Consider the following 18,127-nt stretch of genomic DNA (forward strand, 5'->3'; position numbering starts at 1 on the left):
TCACATTTGCCTTCAATGTAATTTTACCAATCAATGCATTTTAATTTTGGTTTTAAAGTGTGAGTAATATTTTCATGATTTCCTCTGTTGTATTTCTATAAATAATAATATATATGAATACAAATGCTCTATATAAATAATTGTATACGTACTAGGTAAAAGCTATGCTAGGCCACACACACATCCTTAATTTTATAACTTGGATTGTTTGTTCCAAGGAAAACGACGTCTGGTTTTTTTTATTTCTGCACATACACTAGATACACAACACTTCTGAGAATGAAGATACATTATTATCAAATAATAGTGATTATAATTAAGGCACAAAAATGTTGATCGCACTCAATGTCAAGCAGACAAAAATGGCGTCATAAAAAAACATAAATAAACAATCGGGTTATAGAAATTAGCCAATCAAATGCCTTTGTAGTAAAATTCAAATGAACCAATCAAAAAGGTGGTCTCAGAGCCAGCATTGGTTGGACCACGCAAACATTCCTCGGTTTCGCCTATTTACGTAAAACCTCTAGATATACTTTATGAGATATACATATAGCGAATATTAAGAGTTTAGTATATTATCGAGAGTTAATATTTTCAAAATAACTTCAAAGAAGATGAGAAGAAAAAGAATGAAATGTAACTATTGAATATATGGGGAATTGAATTACTTTAACTGGTATCCAAATACTCAAGAAGCCGTTCTAAACATTTGCAGTGTTTAAAGGAAAGATACATTGTGTCTCAAATGAATCACCTCAAAGTCAGTTATGAATGCCAATATCTTTGAAACAGCGCCAAGTTCTAATAAACACTAAACTACAATATTCAAAGCTTGATAAAAATAAGTGACATTCTACGTTCGAGGAGTACATCCAAAGACGTAGATGGTTCAAATTTCTTTGTTGAGGTAACGATTTCTCTACAAATTTCTTTGGCACAATAAATTTCATAACTACTATAACACCATAATAGGTACAACTATATTTTATTATTATCTGAAAGTTCTATTAGTTTTATAGAAATTGTACTGCAAGTTTTTTTATAACTTGATATTAAGTTAGTTAATTTCGATTTTATCATAAACTAAGATCATATCTTTTATGATAATTATTTCATAAATGTAGAATTATGGGTATGAAAAGATGATAAAGAGATAAAATTACAAGAGTGATACAAAAATCAAACTTATAAAAATGTTGGGGTTTAAAAATACGGATGTTTAAGTAGGCTTATATCAGAAATATATATTTTAAAATATTGCACGAAAAATAATTCATTCCTCTTCAAAATATTGATAACTGGATTTCCCAATCAAGATAATATTGTTTTTAGTTTGTAACAACTGTACACAAAGAGAAGTTATAAAAAATATATTAAGGACCTGTCAAATTTTCTAACATCTTCCTGTCATTGCTTTGCATGCCGATAAGATATTATTATCATGATACACATTTAGCATTGATGGAATTAGTTTAGTAAGTAGTTTTTACTTTGTCAAAGGTTTCTCCTTATATAGAAATGAAGTTTCTCATTATATTTGCTTTTTGGCTTGGAGGTTTTCAAGTTCTTGCCGTTGAGCAACCATCAACGTTGAAATTGGTGCATGTGGTAAGAACAGTTCTCATAACGTTACAATTAGTCATGTATAATACGTTTAATAATATATCGTTATTTTCATTCTAAAAAGATTATTTTCGTAATTGAAACTGAAGTAGGAAACTCTTAACAATAATTATTTTGTTACTCAAGTTTAACACATTTATTGCAACCATTCTCGAATATAATCGAATAATACTACAAATAGGCCTCTTCGATCTATTGTCCGATGATATGTTGGGAACTTTATTTCCTAAAGTTGTAATAAATTGTTTAATCAACGAGAACTATTCGAAACAAATTGTGAACATACTAAATTGATAAAAATTTACAGAAGATATGTAATGATCAGCAAAGGTTTCATAGTTAAATTGAAAAACATTGCTTTTATAAAACAAAACCTTAATTAACTCACAGTCTTTAGAATGTATCTTCCGATAAAGTCGATACGTTTATTTTTATTGAAGTACCTATTTAGAAAATTTGGCGCTACACTGATTAAAGTCGGATTACTCAAGTACTCTGTCTATTTCTATATAAAATATGAAATGTGTGGGGTTTAGAAACAAAAAACTTTGAATTTACTTTAAAAATATCTTATTTTAACGAAAAAATCAACCCCAAAAACGATATTACAGGTTGCTATTTTCATATAAATGAAGTGCTTATTAGTACACCACGTAGCATCTCACACTCTGATATAAATGCACCCTTTCTTTGGACAACCAGATACGTATTGTTCGCGTGATGTAATCCCTATCTTCTAAAGTAACTACCACGGAGATATTGACGTTGTATCGCCTAGGGAGTTTATAGTTGCAGAAAAATTATTTGTATCGATCGTACTTTCGTTCACCAGTTTGCTTGATGCCTTCGATGATGTTCTGAATTGTGCTGGTTTTACACAAATTTCCAAGGTATAGTCCTTCCAATTATGCACGTCATAGATGATGTCGAATATACTGCCAAATGCAGTTTTTTTTTCGCGGAGTGGATTTTTCCTTCCTTTTTGAGAATTTTATATTTTGTTTATTTGGTCCAGGTCTACTTTTATTCAATTATTTCATGGTATCACTATCCACTGTTCTTACATCTTAGCAAAATCCTGTCTAATATCTTCTCCGATTCTCTAAATTTCACATTCTTCGACTTTAATTCTCAACAAATTCTAGCTACATTCATTCTCATCTATAAAATAAAAATTAAATTATTACTAAAATTTATCATGTTTAAAATAAATATCTAATTATTACCAGTTACTACAATTATTTGCTACTACTTTTAATGGACAAACCTCTTTAATGAATTGACCACTTCCAACACAACAAGAATCATTCTCTTCTTTGTTCTTGTTATCATTAAATTTTATCATATGTTGATACTTAATTGATGTCGTTGAAAATGATATGTTATACATTTGGCAGCTAACATTCCCACTATAAATAAAATTTATCCTGTTTGGATTTTATAACTTTTAAAAATTTAACCCTACATTCTGCACTTACCCTTGTTCTTCCATATTTTAAAATCAATGTATGTTAATCCACGAAGAATAACAAAACAATTTATTATTATTCCTACAGAATTATTAATGTAACTCAAAATCTAAATATTCTAGATTTTTTTGTTATTTTCACTTGACCGACTGAATTGATCAACTTGAAATGAACGTACCGCCATTAGAAAAGGACGACTGTATAATTTATTCATTTCTATAATTCTCTATGTAGGATAGTGCGCATACGCCAAATCCGGAGGTATTTTTTAAGTAATGTATCCTCGGAATATGTAACCGAATCAGTCAGAATCAGAATTCAGTAGTGATTGACATTATTGTCAAATGTCCAAAAAATTCATCATTAGCGACGATGATTAGAGATTACAAAACGGCAACGTTGCAAACCAAAATTAAGTTAATATCGAATAATATCGAATAATAATAATCGAAGTGCATTGGCTGATTTCTTAGATAAACTGTATACCTTGTACAGAATTGTTTTCTCATTAGTTACATAAAAATTCCAACACTTTACGGCTGGGCAATTGAGCTATTCCAATCCATCTTTGGTAGCCATACAGTCTAAACTGCGATATTGTGTAAGGATTTCATAGACTCTGGGTGTTTCTAAAAGCGAGGATCTTTCTTAATTCTGTTAATTTATGGATAGATGACTTTGAGCATCCTCAATATTTTTTATGACTTTATGACTGCGCTAGCTATGAAACGTGCAGAGTTCAAATACAGAAATACTTTAATTTTTATTTAATAAACTATTATTATTTAAATGGAATGAATTGGTGATCTAATATTAACGAAACCCTTATTTATGGATTACCCTCTCATCACAGTTTGAAATAAACCTATCATTTTTCATATAATTCGCGCTATATAATATACACAAATAGATCAAAATAGCCTTGAAGGAACTAGACAGGCAAAAATTCGTCAAACAATAGGAATAGTCTAGCACTTAATAATATACCTGATAATGTTATTGATATGAACTAAGTACTTAATATATCTTGACTCCATTATTAATATTAATATTTCTATGATAATCAATTTTTTTAATTTCAACTATTAACATGTGATAAATCAGCTACGCATAATTTATATTTAAGTTATTCCGTCATGGAGATCGAAATCCAGAAACTTCTAGCTTATGGGAAACCAACCCTTACTATAACGAGAGTTTCTATAGACAAGGGTACGGGCAACTAACCAATGTAAGGTAATAATTTCATAAATATTCGCACTTATTAATTATAATCATGGATTTTACAGAATGGGAAAAGAACGGAGTATTCTTTGGGCCAGGCACTCAGAGAAAGATATGACGATTTTTTGGGTTCTGAATGGAATATTAACTACATCGATGTTAGAAGTTCCGATGTTAATAGAACAAAAATGTCAGCGTTGCTGGTTAACGCAGGATTATGGCCTCCTGAAGATGATGATGTTTGGTTATCTTCATTTAATTGGCAACCAGTACCATATAATTATTTACCGTCTGAAGACGATAAGGTAAATACTATAGATGAATAAGTTAATAACTTACTTTACATTTACTAGAACGTGAATCAATTTTATCAGATGCTTGTATGTAGTTTCATGTTTTTTTTTTATTTTAAAAAGGAACTTTGAGATAAATTGGGTCAATATATATTAATTCAAATATTTTTCATCATTTCTACAATCCATCCTTTATCCATTTCGTGGCAACATTGCGAAACGATGTTGGTTTGGCAGCAATACAACTATTGTCGTGCTTTTTTTTTGGCCTGGAACCGGGAAGGGGAATCCTGTTACGGATACCTGGTCGGGAAGACCCGCAGGAATAAGCGAGTTGGACTGGTTATGTGGAGACTGCCTCTGGGCTACCCACTAAACCCCATCCTATCAGATGATCCAATGACCCTAACTGATACTGTTAGTAAGGAGGGTGCCCGTAACCGGTAACACCGTTAAGAGGCACAAGGGCTAGGCAAGAACGTGGCGTTGTTATCACACCACACAGCTTGCGGTACATGCTCGCCGGAGAAGGTCGAGACAATTTGGAGTTAGAGCACGACGGGGAAGTGTCGGCTGTGATAGAATAAGGCCACGAAGAGCCGAATGAGTTATTGGCCTAAAATATCGACCAGCTCGGTAATACATCTATTGTCCGAGAGACGAAGAGTGGAGAAATATCGAGTAGAGCTCAGATATAAAATCGTGAACTTAGGGGACGTCTATTTCTCTAGTTTCTCTATGTATTTAATTGTTCCTGACGAATCAGGGGGCATTGATTATTCTCCAGAGAATTTTGTTTTGAAAGACTTGAAGACGTTCCACCTGGCTAGGAGAGACATATTTTAGATAGACACTGGAGCTGTATAGAACGACTGATCGAACCAGCATCTTGTGCAGGAGAGATTTTATTGAGAGAGGAAACCTGCTGGCCCGGTTGATGAGCGGGAACAGCAAGTTAACAGTACCTTGGCCTTTATGGAGGGATTTTTGAATGCGGGAATTCCATCTAAACTTGCGATCGAAGACAAGACCGAGATAGGTGGCTTCTTCTGACCATGGGATTTCAGCGTTCTCTATTTTAAGACGCGAAATGCGCGGTGCAAAACGCTTCTTGTGGAAGGAGATAAAGCTGGAAGCCTGGGTTTTCTGTAGCTTGACCTGCAACCTCCGGAAATGTAACCACTGGACCGTCTCATCGAGTTGTTTTTGGAATCTTCTTCGGATGTGCGGTGCTACTCTTGAAGAAGCAAAACAGGCAGTGTCGTCGACGTAAAAAGCTGCCTCAATTTGTGGTCTCCTAGGGATATCTGAAATAAAAATATTAAATAGAATGGGTGCCAGAAGGGAGCCTTGTGGAACTTCTGCGTCGATGGTTTTCCGGCTAGAGAGAATATCTTTAATCTTCACCTGGAACGATCGTTCTGACAGAAATAATTTGATAAGAGCTGTTTGGTCATCAGGTACGTCTACTTATCGGATGCATTTCGCCACTAATCCTTCATGCGAAACCTTGTCAAAGGCTTTGGTTAGGTCCAAGAAGGTCACTCCATGTCTTTCACGTCGGTTAAAAGCACAGTTGATTTTTGCAGCCAACCGATGGGCCTGATGAACAGCTGAGTGTTTGACGCGGAACCCGAATTGCTCATCTGGAATGATATTTTTATATGATATAATAATTATAATAATAATAAGAATGATATTATTTATTATATGAATAATTTCTCTTTGAGCAAGCTTGGAAATGGAACTTAGTAGGCTGATAGGTCTGTAGTCAGAAGCTGATTACTTAGCTCCTTTTTTGGGAATAATGAATGCATGTTTCCATGTGTATGGAAAGTGTTGCAGCCTCAGAATGGCGTTGATGATATTACGTACTTCGGCGAGCTGCTTGTAGGGAAGATTTTTGAGTTGGGCTATCGAAATATCATCGAAACCCAGGGCCTTCTTGTTCTGAATCTTGCTGATCATTTGCATGAGTATTTTAGGAGTGACTAGATGGTTTAAAAGATAACTCGGAGGCACTTGAGAATGAACGGAGATATAGTCGTGCTTCATCGCTTTGAATAAATGGTAATCAAAGACAGCTGGTGACTGCTATGGGCGTGGTAGAACTTCACAACTCAAGTATGGGAACCGCAGTTATGCAAGGGAATCTTTTTGCATTTGTTATTTGTTATTGCTGGCGGCAATGAAATGGTAACAGGGAAAAGGTTGGAAATTATTCCTCCCTTTGGATATTTTCAATCACATGTAAATGTCTCGAAACAGTTGATTAATGAACTAAGCTAACTGAAATTTTTAAGCGTTCGAGTTAGGTTATTGTCCATTAACTCTTGTTATTCATCGTCCTTTTCACTATCATTGAGTGTTTAGTCCCCAGACCATCCTTTGTCATAAATCGTTATCTCATTCTTGTCGGTTTTGGTTTCAGAGCTTGAAAAGTAGTAATACTGTTATCAATTAGAATATGATGGATCAATTTCAACGTATATTTCTAATATTTTTTATATACATATATTTAAGTTTCCTTTTTAGCAACCAAAGTTTATCTGGACTGGATTTATTGTTTAACGCTGGTCAATGACTTAGAGACCAGAAGATATCCGGTTTTATCCAGCTTGGTTACTGGCGTGGCTACTGTTAGTGTTACTCCTTGTCGGATTTTTCACTATTGCCTATAATGACATTTTCAATTACAATCACATGCATAAAGTACAACTATACCGCAGCATGATTCGAACCCACGACTATCGCAATAGTAGGAAGACCGTCCTATCGCCTTAACCACTATGCCACCAAGCTGGCTCTAGTAGTTTTTGATCGGCTTCGCCAGCAGATTTCCTCAGAACAAACACAATTTTGAATCTTTCATGAAAGTCAAAAACATCAAATAGAACTGTAAAATGAATAATGTATAAATGTATTATAAAATAAATAACACTTTTTAAGAATAAAATATATGCAAGCAACTGATAAATGATTACAATTAAATAGCTAATTTAGTGCATTGAATGTTAAAGAAATATTTACATATTTTAGGAAATTCTATTTTATATGGCTTGCTCTAAATTGGACGAAGAAATTGACAAAGTTCTTGAACAAGACGACATCAAGAACTATATAGAGGAGAGGTATAACAGCACATTTAATATTTTAGCTGAAAATACAGGAAAAACAGTCGATCTTTTCGAGGCATTTCTTTTATATTTTGGCATGGAAATTCAGGTAATATGAGAATGGGAATGTTGTGTTGTTGTGTATACAGACCTCGTAATGGCAAGAAAAATAGCAGGGGAAAAGTTTTTATTGCTCTTTAGCATAAAAATCTTTCAATATAAACCTATATATACAAATAATACCAATTAATTTTAGTGCAACGTATGTAACTTTATAATTTTAAAGGTTTTAGAAAATATGGTATAGTAACTACTGTTTAATCGGTTTGGGCAAATTCTAGCTGTGTTAGTTTTAAATAAGTAGTATAAGTAACAAAATCGCTTTTAATGCAGCCTTGTCATAACAGATGCGGCTATCCGTCTCTCAGTCGACCTAAAGTGTAGTGAATACGTGTTTACGTGACCAGACAAAAGGACTGCATCTCATTTTTATTAGTGTTTAAAATTATTTCATCTTATTTTACAATAGTCCTTTTGAAATTCATTTATAGTATTATAGTAAAAAACTAGTGCTAAAATAACGTAAGTGAAAAATGAGGTGCGTGAAATAAACAATGTATTTATTTTATTTTTTTTATCCTCTGGAAGTAAATTAAATAAAATATTAAAAATTAAAAAATGGCAAACCATAGCGATTCAACCAAATCACCTGCACACTTTGATATAAGATTAGAACAAACAGCAATAACGCAAACTCCACCATCAGAATGGACTACAGTCATTAACAAAAAACGATTGAGAAGTCCAGAAGAAGAAATCGCGAGGAAACAAACAAGAATCAATGACTATTGGTTGCAGAAACCGATAGAGACAAAAAACAGTTTTAGCAACCTGTCGGAAGAAATTGAAGAGAACATACAACCAAGCCCTGAAAAAGTTGTTCCCAAACCACCACCAATAACAGTCTATAAGGTAGGAATAATAAAAAATATCCATGACTTATTGAAAACCATTACTACGAACTACACAATTAAAACAGTGAGCTATGAAACAATTAAAATCCAATTGTTCGAAGCGGATCACTTTAAATTTCTTATAAAAGAATTAGATGAAAGAAACACCCAATACCATACATTCAGGCCAAAATCCGAGAGAACATTTAAATTCGTATTAAAAGGATTACATCACGGGACGGACTTTAACACCATCAAGGTAGCACTAGCTGAAAAAGGCCACGAGGTCGTAAATATTCACAATATACGACATCACACGACAAAAAAACCTCTGCCTATGTTTTATATAGACATAAAACCTAATGTAAATAATAACCACCACATATAAAAAGAATTATACCACAATGCACAAGGTGTCAAGCGCACGGGCACACAAAGACTTACTGTCGCAAATCATATAGATGCGTAAAATGTGCAGGAGAACATAAGACAGGAGATTGTACTCGTAAAGTTCGCGATGAAAAAGTGAAATGTGTTAACTGTAACGGAAAAAATCCAGCGAACTACAAGGGTTGCGCAGTTCACAAGCAACTACAGCAGAAACTCTATCCTGCCTTAAGGGAAAAAAGGCATCAACAAAAACAATCCACTACTACCAATCTACCACTACCCACCAGAACAAGTCAACCAGACATAACTTATGCCCAAATAGTTGAAAATGGTTCAGCACAAAAACGAGAGACAATATCTCAGCCTACTGAAACTAGCAACATCTCAAGATTAGAAAATATGATGGCCAAATTAATGGATCAAATGAGTACGATGCTTGGTCTACTCACAACCGTCGTAAGCAAACTTGCCTAATGCCTGAAACCAATAGCTACAAAATCGCCGTCTGGAATGCCAATGGGCTTCAACAACACGCCAGGGAACTAAAAATGTTCGTAAATGAACAAAATATTGACGTTATGATGGTTTCCGAAACACACTTTACGGACAAGAATTATCTGAAAGTTCCTAAATACAAGCTTTATCATACAAATCACCCTGATGATAAAGCACATGGAGGTACAGCCATAATAATTGGAGATGATATAGAGCATTTCGAAAAAGAAAAATTCCGCAAAGACTACCTGCAAGCCACCAGTATAACCATAGAGGAAGCCCATGGACCATTAACAATTTCTGCGATTTATTGCCCACCCAAACATAACAACAAGGCAGAACAATTTCAAGAATTCTTCAGTACGCTAGGTAATAGATTTATAGCAGGAGGAGATTATAATGCAAAACATTTAATGTGGGGTTCAAGAATAATAACCTCAAAAGGTAGAGAACTGCTCAAAGCCATAAGGAAAGATAACTTACAACATATCTCTACTGGTGAACCAACATATTGGCCTTCAGACAGAAATAAAAAACCAGATACAATAGATTTCTGTATTACAAAAAATATTGATCCAAAAAAGTGTCAGGCAGAATCATGCTTCGACCTGTCTTCTGATCATTCACCAATAATAGTAACAATTTCTTCAAAAATTACCATCAAAGATAAACCCCCTTCTCTGTGCAATAATAGAACTAACTGGCCCTCATTTAGAGAAAACTTAGACCAAAATATCTCTCTAAACTTACCGTTACAAACTGAAATGGATATAGAAATAGCAGCAATAAATCTTACAAAAAATATACAAGAGGCAGCATATTCCGCGACTCCCAACAGTGAAACATTTCCAAGAAAAAATACACATATATCATGTACAATACAGAAAAAGATAGCAGAAAAAAGAAAGTTACGACGAAATTGGCAACAGCAAAGGACTGAAGAAAATAAAAGAAAATTTAATAGGGCCATAAAAGAGCTGAGAGATCTAATCCAAATTGAACAAAACCAAGGCATTCAAGAATACCTAGAAAACTTGACATCAACTGAGGCTACAGACTATTCGTTGTGGAAAGCAACAAAAAAGCTTAGGAGATCCCAGCAGCATAACCCACCTATTAAAACAAGCGAAAATAATTGGGCGAGAAGCAATAAAGAGAAGGCCGAGATTTTCTCAAAACACTTAAAAAATGTTTTTAAACCTTTCCAGTCTCAGCTACATAAAGATGACGAAAACAAAATTACTAGCTTTCTAGATTCGCCATTTCAAATGGATTTACCGCACGAGAAATTAACGGTCAAAAAAGTTAAACATACAATAATGAGAGAGATTAATATTAAAAAAGCTCCTGGTTATGACTTAATTACTGGCAAAATTTTAAAAGAACTATCAGAAAAGGCTATAAAACTATTAACATATATATTTAATGCTATGCTACGAATTAATTACTTCCCTAGTATCTGGAAAGTAGCTAAAATATTAATGATACTTAAACCAGGAAAAATACCAGAAGATGTGACCTCCTACCGACCTATAAGTTTATTACCAATAATCTCGAAAGTTTTCGAGAAATTATACATAAAAAAACTAAACTATATAATAGAAAAAAGAAAAATTATTCCAGAACATCAGTTTGGCTTTCGCAATAAGCATGGGACTATAGAACAAGTGCATAGACTTGTAAACCAAATAAATGCCGACCTAAATGCCAAAAGATATTGTTCGGCTGCTTTCCTAGACATATCTCAGGCTTTTGACAAAGTATGGCATACGGGCTTGCAGGTTAAACTAAAGAAACTTCTCCCTCATCCGGACTATCAGCTACTAAAGTCGTATCTCACTGACAGACATTTTATTGTAAATCAAGGCGATGAATATACCGAATTAAATCCCATATATTCAGGAGTTCCGCAAGGTAGTGTACTGGGTCCAGTACTGTATCTTCTGTATACGGCTGATCTGCCCACCACAAAAATAACTACTGTGGCAACATATGCAGACGATACAGCAATCTTAGCATCCCATGAAGATCCAGTCACAGCATCAATAAACCTACAAACCCACCTGGAGCAAATACAATTATGGTTGAAGACATGGCGCATTAAAGCCAATGAATCAAAATCCACGCATATAACGTTTACCCTGCGTAGAAGAACATGTCCACCAGTAAATATCAATCATCGTCAACTCCCCCAAGCAGAGCATGTTAAATATCTTGGTATGCATTTAGATCGACGCCTAACCTGGAAGAAGCACATACTCTCTAAACGGAAACAACTAGGATTAAAATTATACCAAATGTATTGGCTCATTGGGCGCAAATCCAAGTTATCATTAGATAACAAGGTATTGCTGTATGAGTCTATACTCAAGCCCATTTGGACATATGGAATTCAACTATGGGGTACCGCTAGCAAATCTAATATATCCATCATTCAACGGTTCCAAAATAAGGTGTTGCGTGCCATTGTTGATGCTCCGTACTATATTTCAAATAAAGTGATACAACGCGATATTCCTCTAGAACCTATAACGAGTGTAATCCAACGTGTTTGTGTGAAGTACTTCGAAAGAGTGTCAGTGCATCCCAATGTACTCGCTAATCAGCTAAATATGCGACGTGATAGTGAAGTGCGTAGACTAAAACGTTTAACACCACCTGATCTGATTATTGGACATATGTAGAGTTTAGAATAAGCATTAGAATAAGACTAATTAATTAAGATAATATTTTATACAGAAGATTGCTTAATGAAGTGATTTTCTACATGCCATGTATATATAATATAGACATAAGAAATACTTATTGCCAATAGGGCAGATTGTGGACTCACGAAGAGTAATAAAAAAAAAAATGCAGCCTTGTCAGCTAAAAGCAATTTTTTTAGAGAGCTCTGATTTTTTCTTTTAATTTTAAGGTAGGTGCAGCTTTGATATTACTAGTCGAAGCATATGGGAAATACATACATACTCATTAAACATTAGAATCATCTTTAAAAAACATATCGGTTCGATCATGTTGATTTCGATTAAAAGTGGTGATTCTGATACCAGTAAAAAAGAGTGGGAAGGGAGGCCAGTAGAGTTTGCCAAAATTCATAATAAACTCAAGAGCAAATCGTTAGAGCCTAGAAAGTTACTTAATTGTTGATTTGAAATAATCTCAAAGCTATAGTGTTATAGCTATAGTTACAAGGAAATTGTGTTCCGTGGGAACTAAACGATTAAAACCAAAATATTTTAAACAACCCTTTAAAGTGAGAGTTATTGCTCTGACGTAAAGATTTACATGCTCAAATGTCCCGATATGGCAAAAACATCAAAAGGAACCTTAAACACAAGAACGCAATATGTTACAAGCCTTGTGAGGGAATCCTAAAACCTAACTTTCATTAGATCATTATTATATAGTTTTCTTACTTTGGTTATTATATATATATATATATATATATATATATATATATATATATATATATATATATATATATATATATATATATATACGTAGAAAAAATATTTCAATTAATAATATAGGTAAAAAGAATATGATTATGATCAATAAGTTTATACGTTCAAAATGTACATTTGTCGGTATTAATTAAGATATATTTGACTGTATATAGTCATATTTTAAGGTAATTATTAACTCATTTATTTAAAACAGGAAGAACTAGGATTCCCTCTTGAAGAATGGACTCAAAGTGTTTATCCAGAGCCACTTCATTCTGCTGCAGTGGATTATTATTATATTGAAACGAATAATACTATTTTACGAAAAATAACTTCAGGTATGATTATTTTTATTATGATCTGGCAAGAAACATATTTTATACAGAAATTTACTTTACTATAATAAATGTAAAAAACATGAAGTTTTAGTATTATGAGATGGCGTGGCGTGCCTTTCTATCAACTTAATTATTGTTTTATAGAGCATAGGTTTATCAATTAAAAGCTAAAACAATATGAAAATTTAGGTCGCTACCATTGATAATTTAGATCAATAATCATAGATAGTGTTACTATTGGTTAACTGCAAATGCATTAATAGATTTCTAATACTTGCTATCAGGATATTTTAGAAATTTGCTTTTTCTGTTTTTTACCAACTAAGGGTTATCTGAACTGAACCATCCCAAAAGGTCTTACCTATCCTGGTTATTAGTTTAACTGGGATAGTGTTATTCCTTGTCCGTTTTTATACTGACCTAGATATATTTATTATTAGAATGACAAACATAAAGTATATCCATGTCTCGCGGTATTCGAACCTGCGACTGTCGCAGTAGTGGGAAAACCGTCTTGTAGCCTAAATCATTGCGGCTACCAGTACCAAGAAATATCAGAATTGATTGTCTGGTTCACCTGACACGTATTACTCAATAGATATATTAAAAATATCGAAAACATAATTGGACATTTCTCTGTTTCTCAACAATGAAAACATTTATTTTTAAATAAATTGATTTTGTGTTCGTTCAAACCATAGATGTTATTAACCATTCTAACTCAACAATTCCAAGAACAATAGGGGCAATATATCTGAAATGAATTATTAATAAATGTTACTACTAATAATACTTAATCAATTGTTATTCCAGCGTTTACCTTTTTCTGCCAACTTTTATTGTGATAATATTTTTTATCATCTTGCCATGAGTGACCCAATGTCCGATTCTGAGATACCCATGTCTGATTTAAATCCACGAATTGAAACATAAGTCGTCCTTGATTTTATTACATGTTTTCAAAAAGTGTATTAGTTTAAAAACAATGTCTGGAAGTTTCATTAGTCGTCTTCGTGGGTTATCTTTACACTATTTGAATCCTATATCATCTAACAGTGTACGAATGGATGTTCCACATGCCTCAAAAAATATATATCATAGCTCTAAGCTATGTATAGATACTTTCCAGACAGTTTCCTTTGAAATAATTGTATTAAGTTATGCTAATATTGAAAAAACTATTCACTGTTTTTATAGATTTGATATATTTGATCTCCCATAGATCTAACATCAAGCTGGTCTTGATTCGTCACCCGCTTCGTACGAGAATGGACAATATTATATTTTTAATATTTTGAAATATTTTAATGGCATTGCCCACACTAATCATTCAGTGTAGCTGCAATACGTAAAAAATTCTTTCAATAAAAACCGTTGCAACTTAACATTTAACAGTAAAAATTTTTACCTCTCTAAGGAATTTTACTGGCAAGATGTGGCCTCCATTACCTCGTTCGTGCTTTAAGTTACGTACCAGAAACGCGATCCTTTCAGGATAATAATAAGGAGCAAATTTTTGATTTTCAAGACAAGCAAAATGTTAAAACAACGTTTGCCGGTTTATTACCCGTGGTTGTTAAGGCCAATATTTTGTGTCTCTTTTTAACTAGAATAAAATGAGAAGCAAATTATTGTCTGATTCTAAAACGAATCTACAAATTGCGCCAGGTAATATATTAAACATCTTGATGACGTAAGTTCACTGCTTCTTAGGATATATTATATGTTGATATTTTCGAAACTCTTAGACCATTTTTCTTTTGAATTCTTTAAGCTATTATTTTTTAAGCAATTTAATAAGCAAATTGTCTTATAATATGCCCGCTTACATCACACATTTACATATTTTGATGAATAGCCCAGAATTTTGTCATTCCTAATATAATTTATAAATATAATACAGAATAATTAAAACATTTAATACTATTTTAGGATATTTATTGAACAAAATCTTGTTCGATACAGAGAACAAAATTAATGGTAACATTAGTCCACAGAATAGGAAAATGTTCTTCTACTCTGGCCACGAAACAAACATAGCTACCTTACTCTTAACATTGGAAGCTTATGACTTAACCGATATACCTCCCTATGGAGGATATGTCCTCTTGGAGCTTCACGAAATTGATGGAGTAAACGGTCTAAAGGTATAGATAATATGAATATTTGAAGAATATATAAATTTATTTATTTGTTGCAGTTGTTTTATCAAAATTATGAACAAGCTGACCCCATACCCTTGAAGCTTCCAAACTGTGATTATTTTTGTGTTTACGACGATTTTTACCAGCAGGTCCAAGACATACTACCAACAGCAGATACAGATTGTATTGCTTCAAATCTAGATAAATTAAAACGTAGAAGAAATATTATTGTCTAGATAGCATACCCCACTATTTGAAATAATGTAATGCAATTAATTTTATAAATATATGTCAATACTAATATTAAACCATTGTGAGCTAATAACTATTATTTTACGTCCCTGTGTATTATTTGGCTACTATCTGACCTATAAATTAATATTAAATGGTTTTCAACAGTTAAAAATTTGTAACCAACTATAAGTTGTAGAGTAATATATAAAGTGTTAACTTAATACAAATAATTTCACAATTGTTTTGCATAGCCTCAGCAGAAAGGCGACGAGAACGTCATTTCGCTGAATTTCATTGGTTAGTTTAAATTACCATTACAGGCGCCTGTAATAAAAATAGTTTATTCTACTAACCTCTGACATCACGCTCTGCTGACCAATTAAATTGCAAATAAAACCAAAATGTAATTTTTCAAAACCATTTTTTAATATAAAATTCCATATAGATACAAATATTATACAATATCAAAAAGGTAAAATATAAGTATATAATGAATATATATTTGTATATAAGTAGTTTGTATAAGTAAAAAACAATGAAATATATAAATAAATAATAATTACATGTGGATATAAAAATGGTTGCAATCTCAAAAAATATCTTGTGGAAAATATAATCAAAATTGTCTATAGCTCTTTTTCCCTATTTCATTTTTCTTTAGTGCTATCAATTGAAATAAGATGTATTAAAGCTTCTATCTTTTGGTTCCTTCATAGTGAAAGCAGAGCAACACAACTGAAAGTCTGTGTCTGTTAATGTTTTACTTAATTGTTCAACAACAAAAATGTATTGAGATATGATATAATTATTACTACAATGTTATTGTGAAAATTATGGAATAGAAAATTAAAACAGTTCAATCAATATACGTCAGAATAGAGAAACATACTAAAAAGCAATACTTAGCAACAAATAAATAAAATGTTCGATGAAAATTATAGCTGAGCTTTTATTATGGTAAAATCGAGGACAGTTTAAGCATTTATTATTGATAATATAATCTATAATAAAAATAATAAAAAAAAGTACATCTATAATAAAACAAGCATGACAACTTCTATCTATAAAATCAAGCTCATCTTGTTGGTCTACAAATTGTATTACTTTATTTTGTATTAATTCATTTTATTAATATCTTTGTTGAAAAGTGTATCTCGGTTAAGAAGCCTTAAGCCAAACTATTAATTATAAGTATCTTGACCAACACACATTTGTGTCAACATCCCTTCAAAATAATTAGATTTTTAATTGATGAACAACTTTTTAAAGGGTAACAAAATCTTGTCATGAAGTATAATCATTTGGGCACGTTTTGTGTTTAAATTGTGTGTAATATTTTCATGATTTCTTCTCTTGCATTCCTGTAAATAATAATATATATGAACACAATTGCTTTATATAAATAATTGTGTACGTACCAAGTAAAAGCAATGCTAATACTCACAATCTTAATCTAGCTAATTTGGATTTTTTCTTCCAAGGAAACTTTCCAAATCCTACGTCTGGTTTTCTATTTACGCACATACACCGGATACACAACACTTTTGAGAATGAAGATACATTATAATGACATAATAGTGATCGAATATAACTCACAAAAATGCTAATTGTATTTTTTGTCAAACATACAAAAATGGCGTCGTAAACAAACTGAAATAAACAATCGCGTTATAGAAATGAGCCAATCAAGTGCCTTTGTAGGCCAATTCAAATGAACCAATTAAAAAAGTGGTCTCAGAACCACCATTGAACGCAGCACGCAAAACATTTCCTTGGTGTCGACTATTTAAGTAAAACCTTTATATATACTCTATAATGTTGAAGCCTCACTGACAGACACATACTTTTCAGTATGTATCATTTCGTTGAACTGTGACAAAAACATATTTTCAATGTGTTAATACTCTCTGAGTTTACTGCGAATAATGGTTTCGATATTTTAAAAGTGATCATGTTGACATCAGACAAAGAGCGTTCTGGACTGCCGAAATAATTTGAAAGCTAGAATTTGAAGGCACTTATCGATGAAACCATCAATGGGGAACGCTAGTGACTATAATTGATGTATTTGAGCCGAGCACTGTGTGAAAAAGGTTCGAATTCGAGCGAAGACACAACAGTGCTATTCTACTTAAGAACGCTCGACCACATGTTAAAGCAATACAACTGCTGGGCAGCGCGCAGGATGTCAGGAGATTGAAGCGAATAAAACCATACGAACTTATATAAAGTGTATACATTTAGTGTAAATTATAGCTAACAATTAATAAATAATTATAATTTTATAATTGAAGACTACATACTAATGTATTTTTTTGCACTCGTCTTGCTTGTTAATTAATCCAAGTACATAGGAAAAGTAGTAATAAATTAATTGTAAATTAAGATTGTACTAA

General features: G+C 32.6%; 1 protein-coding gene and 1 long non-coding RNA gene across 3 annotated transcripts; one reads left to right on the top strand and one right to left on the bottom strand.

Moving 5' to 3' along the window:
- The first annotated feature begins 1,451 nt into the window (after positions 1–1,451).
- On the top strand, positions 1,452–15,833 carry LOC143196409 (venom acid phosphatase Acph-1-like). 2 transcript variants are annotated; one of them, XM_076404074.1, is made up of 7 exons: positions 1,452–1,611; positions 4,222–4,326; positions 4,385–4,624; positions 7,652–7,837; positions 13,230–13,353; positions 15,286–15,500; positions 15,554–15,833. In XM_076404074.1, exons 1-7 carry the CDS (start codon positions 1,522–1,524, stop codon positions 15,731–15,733), a joined length of 1,140 nt encoding a protein of 379 aa, XP_076260189.1. In that variant the 5' UTR covers positions 1,452–1,521; the 3' UTR covers positions 15,734–15,833. The 2 variants fall into 2 exon arrangements, with proteins under 2 accessions (XP_076260189.1, XP_076260190.1); XM_076404075.1 differs by lacking the exon at positions 7,652–7,837.
- On the bottom strand, positions 1,643–3,626 carry LOC143196412 (uncharacterized). The gene is made up of 3 exons (XR_013005741.1): positions 3,105–3,626; positions 2,853–3,035; positions 1,643–2,787 (listed from the first exon to the last, which is right to left on the bottom strand). It is a non-coding gene; the product is annotated as an uncharacterized LOC143196412 (long non-coding RNA).
- Positions 15,834–18,127: the final 2,294 nt, after the last annotated feature.

The sequence above is a fragment of the Rhynchophorus ferrugineus genome, unplaced genomic scaffold, assembly GCF_030347505.1.
Source record: "Rhynchophorus ferrugineus isolate W39M unplaced genomic scaffold, kcgeb_rfMv2 rfM4, whole genome shotgun sequence".
NCBI classification, from domain to species: domain Eukaryota; kingdom Metazoa; phylum Arthropoda; class Insecta; order Coleoptera; family Curculionidae; genus Rhynchophorus; species Rhynchophorus ferrugineus.

Excerpts from the sequence above, each read along its gene's own strand:
- LOC143196409 (XM_076404074.1), top strand. The coding sequence starts at position 1,522 with ATGAAGTTTCTCATTATATTTGCTTTTTGGCTTGGAGGTTTTCAAGTT. Across the intron at positions 7,838-13,229 it reads ATTTTGGCATGGAAATTCAG|GAAGAACTAGGATTCCCTCT; the intron begins GTAATATGAGAA and ends TATTTAAAACAG. Across the intron at positions 13,354-15,285 it reads TTTACGAAAAATAACTTCAG|GATATTTATTGAACAAAATC; the intron begins GTATGATTATTT and ends ATACTATTTTAG.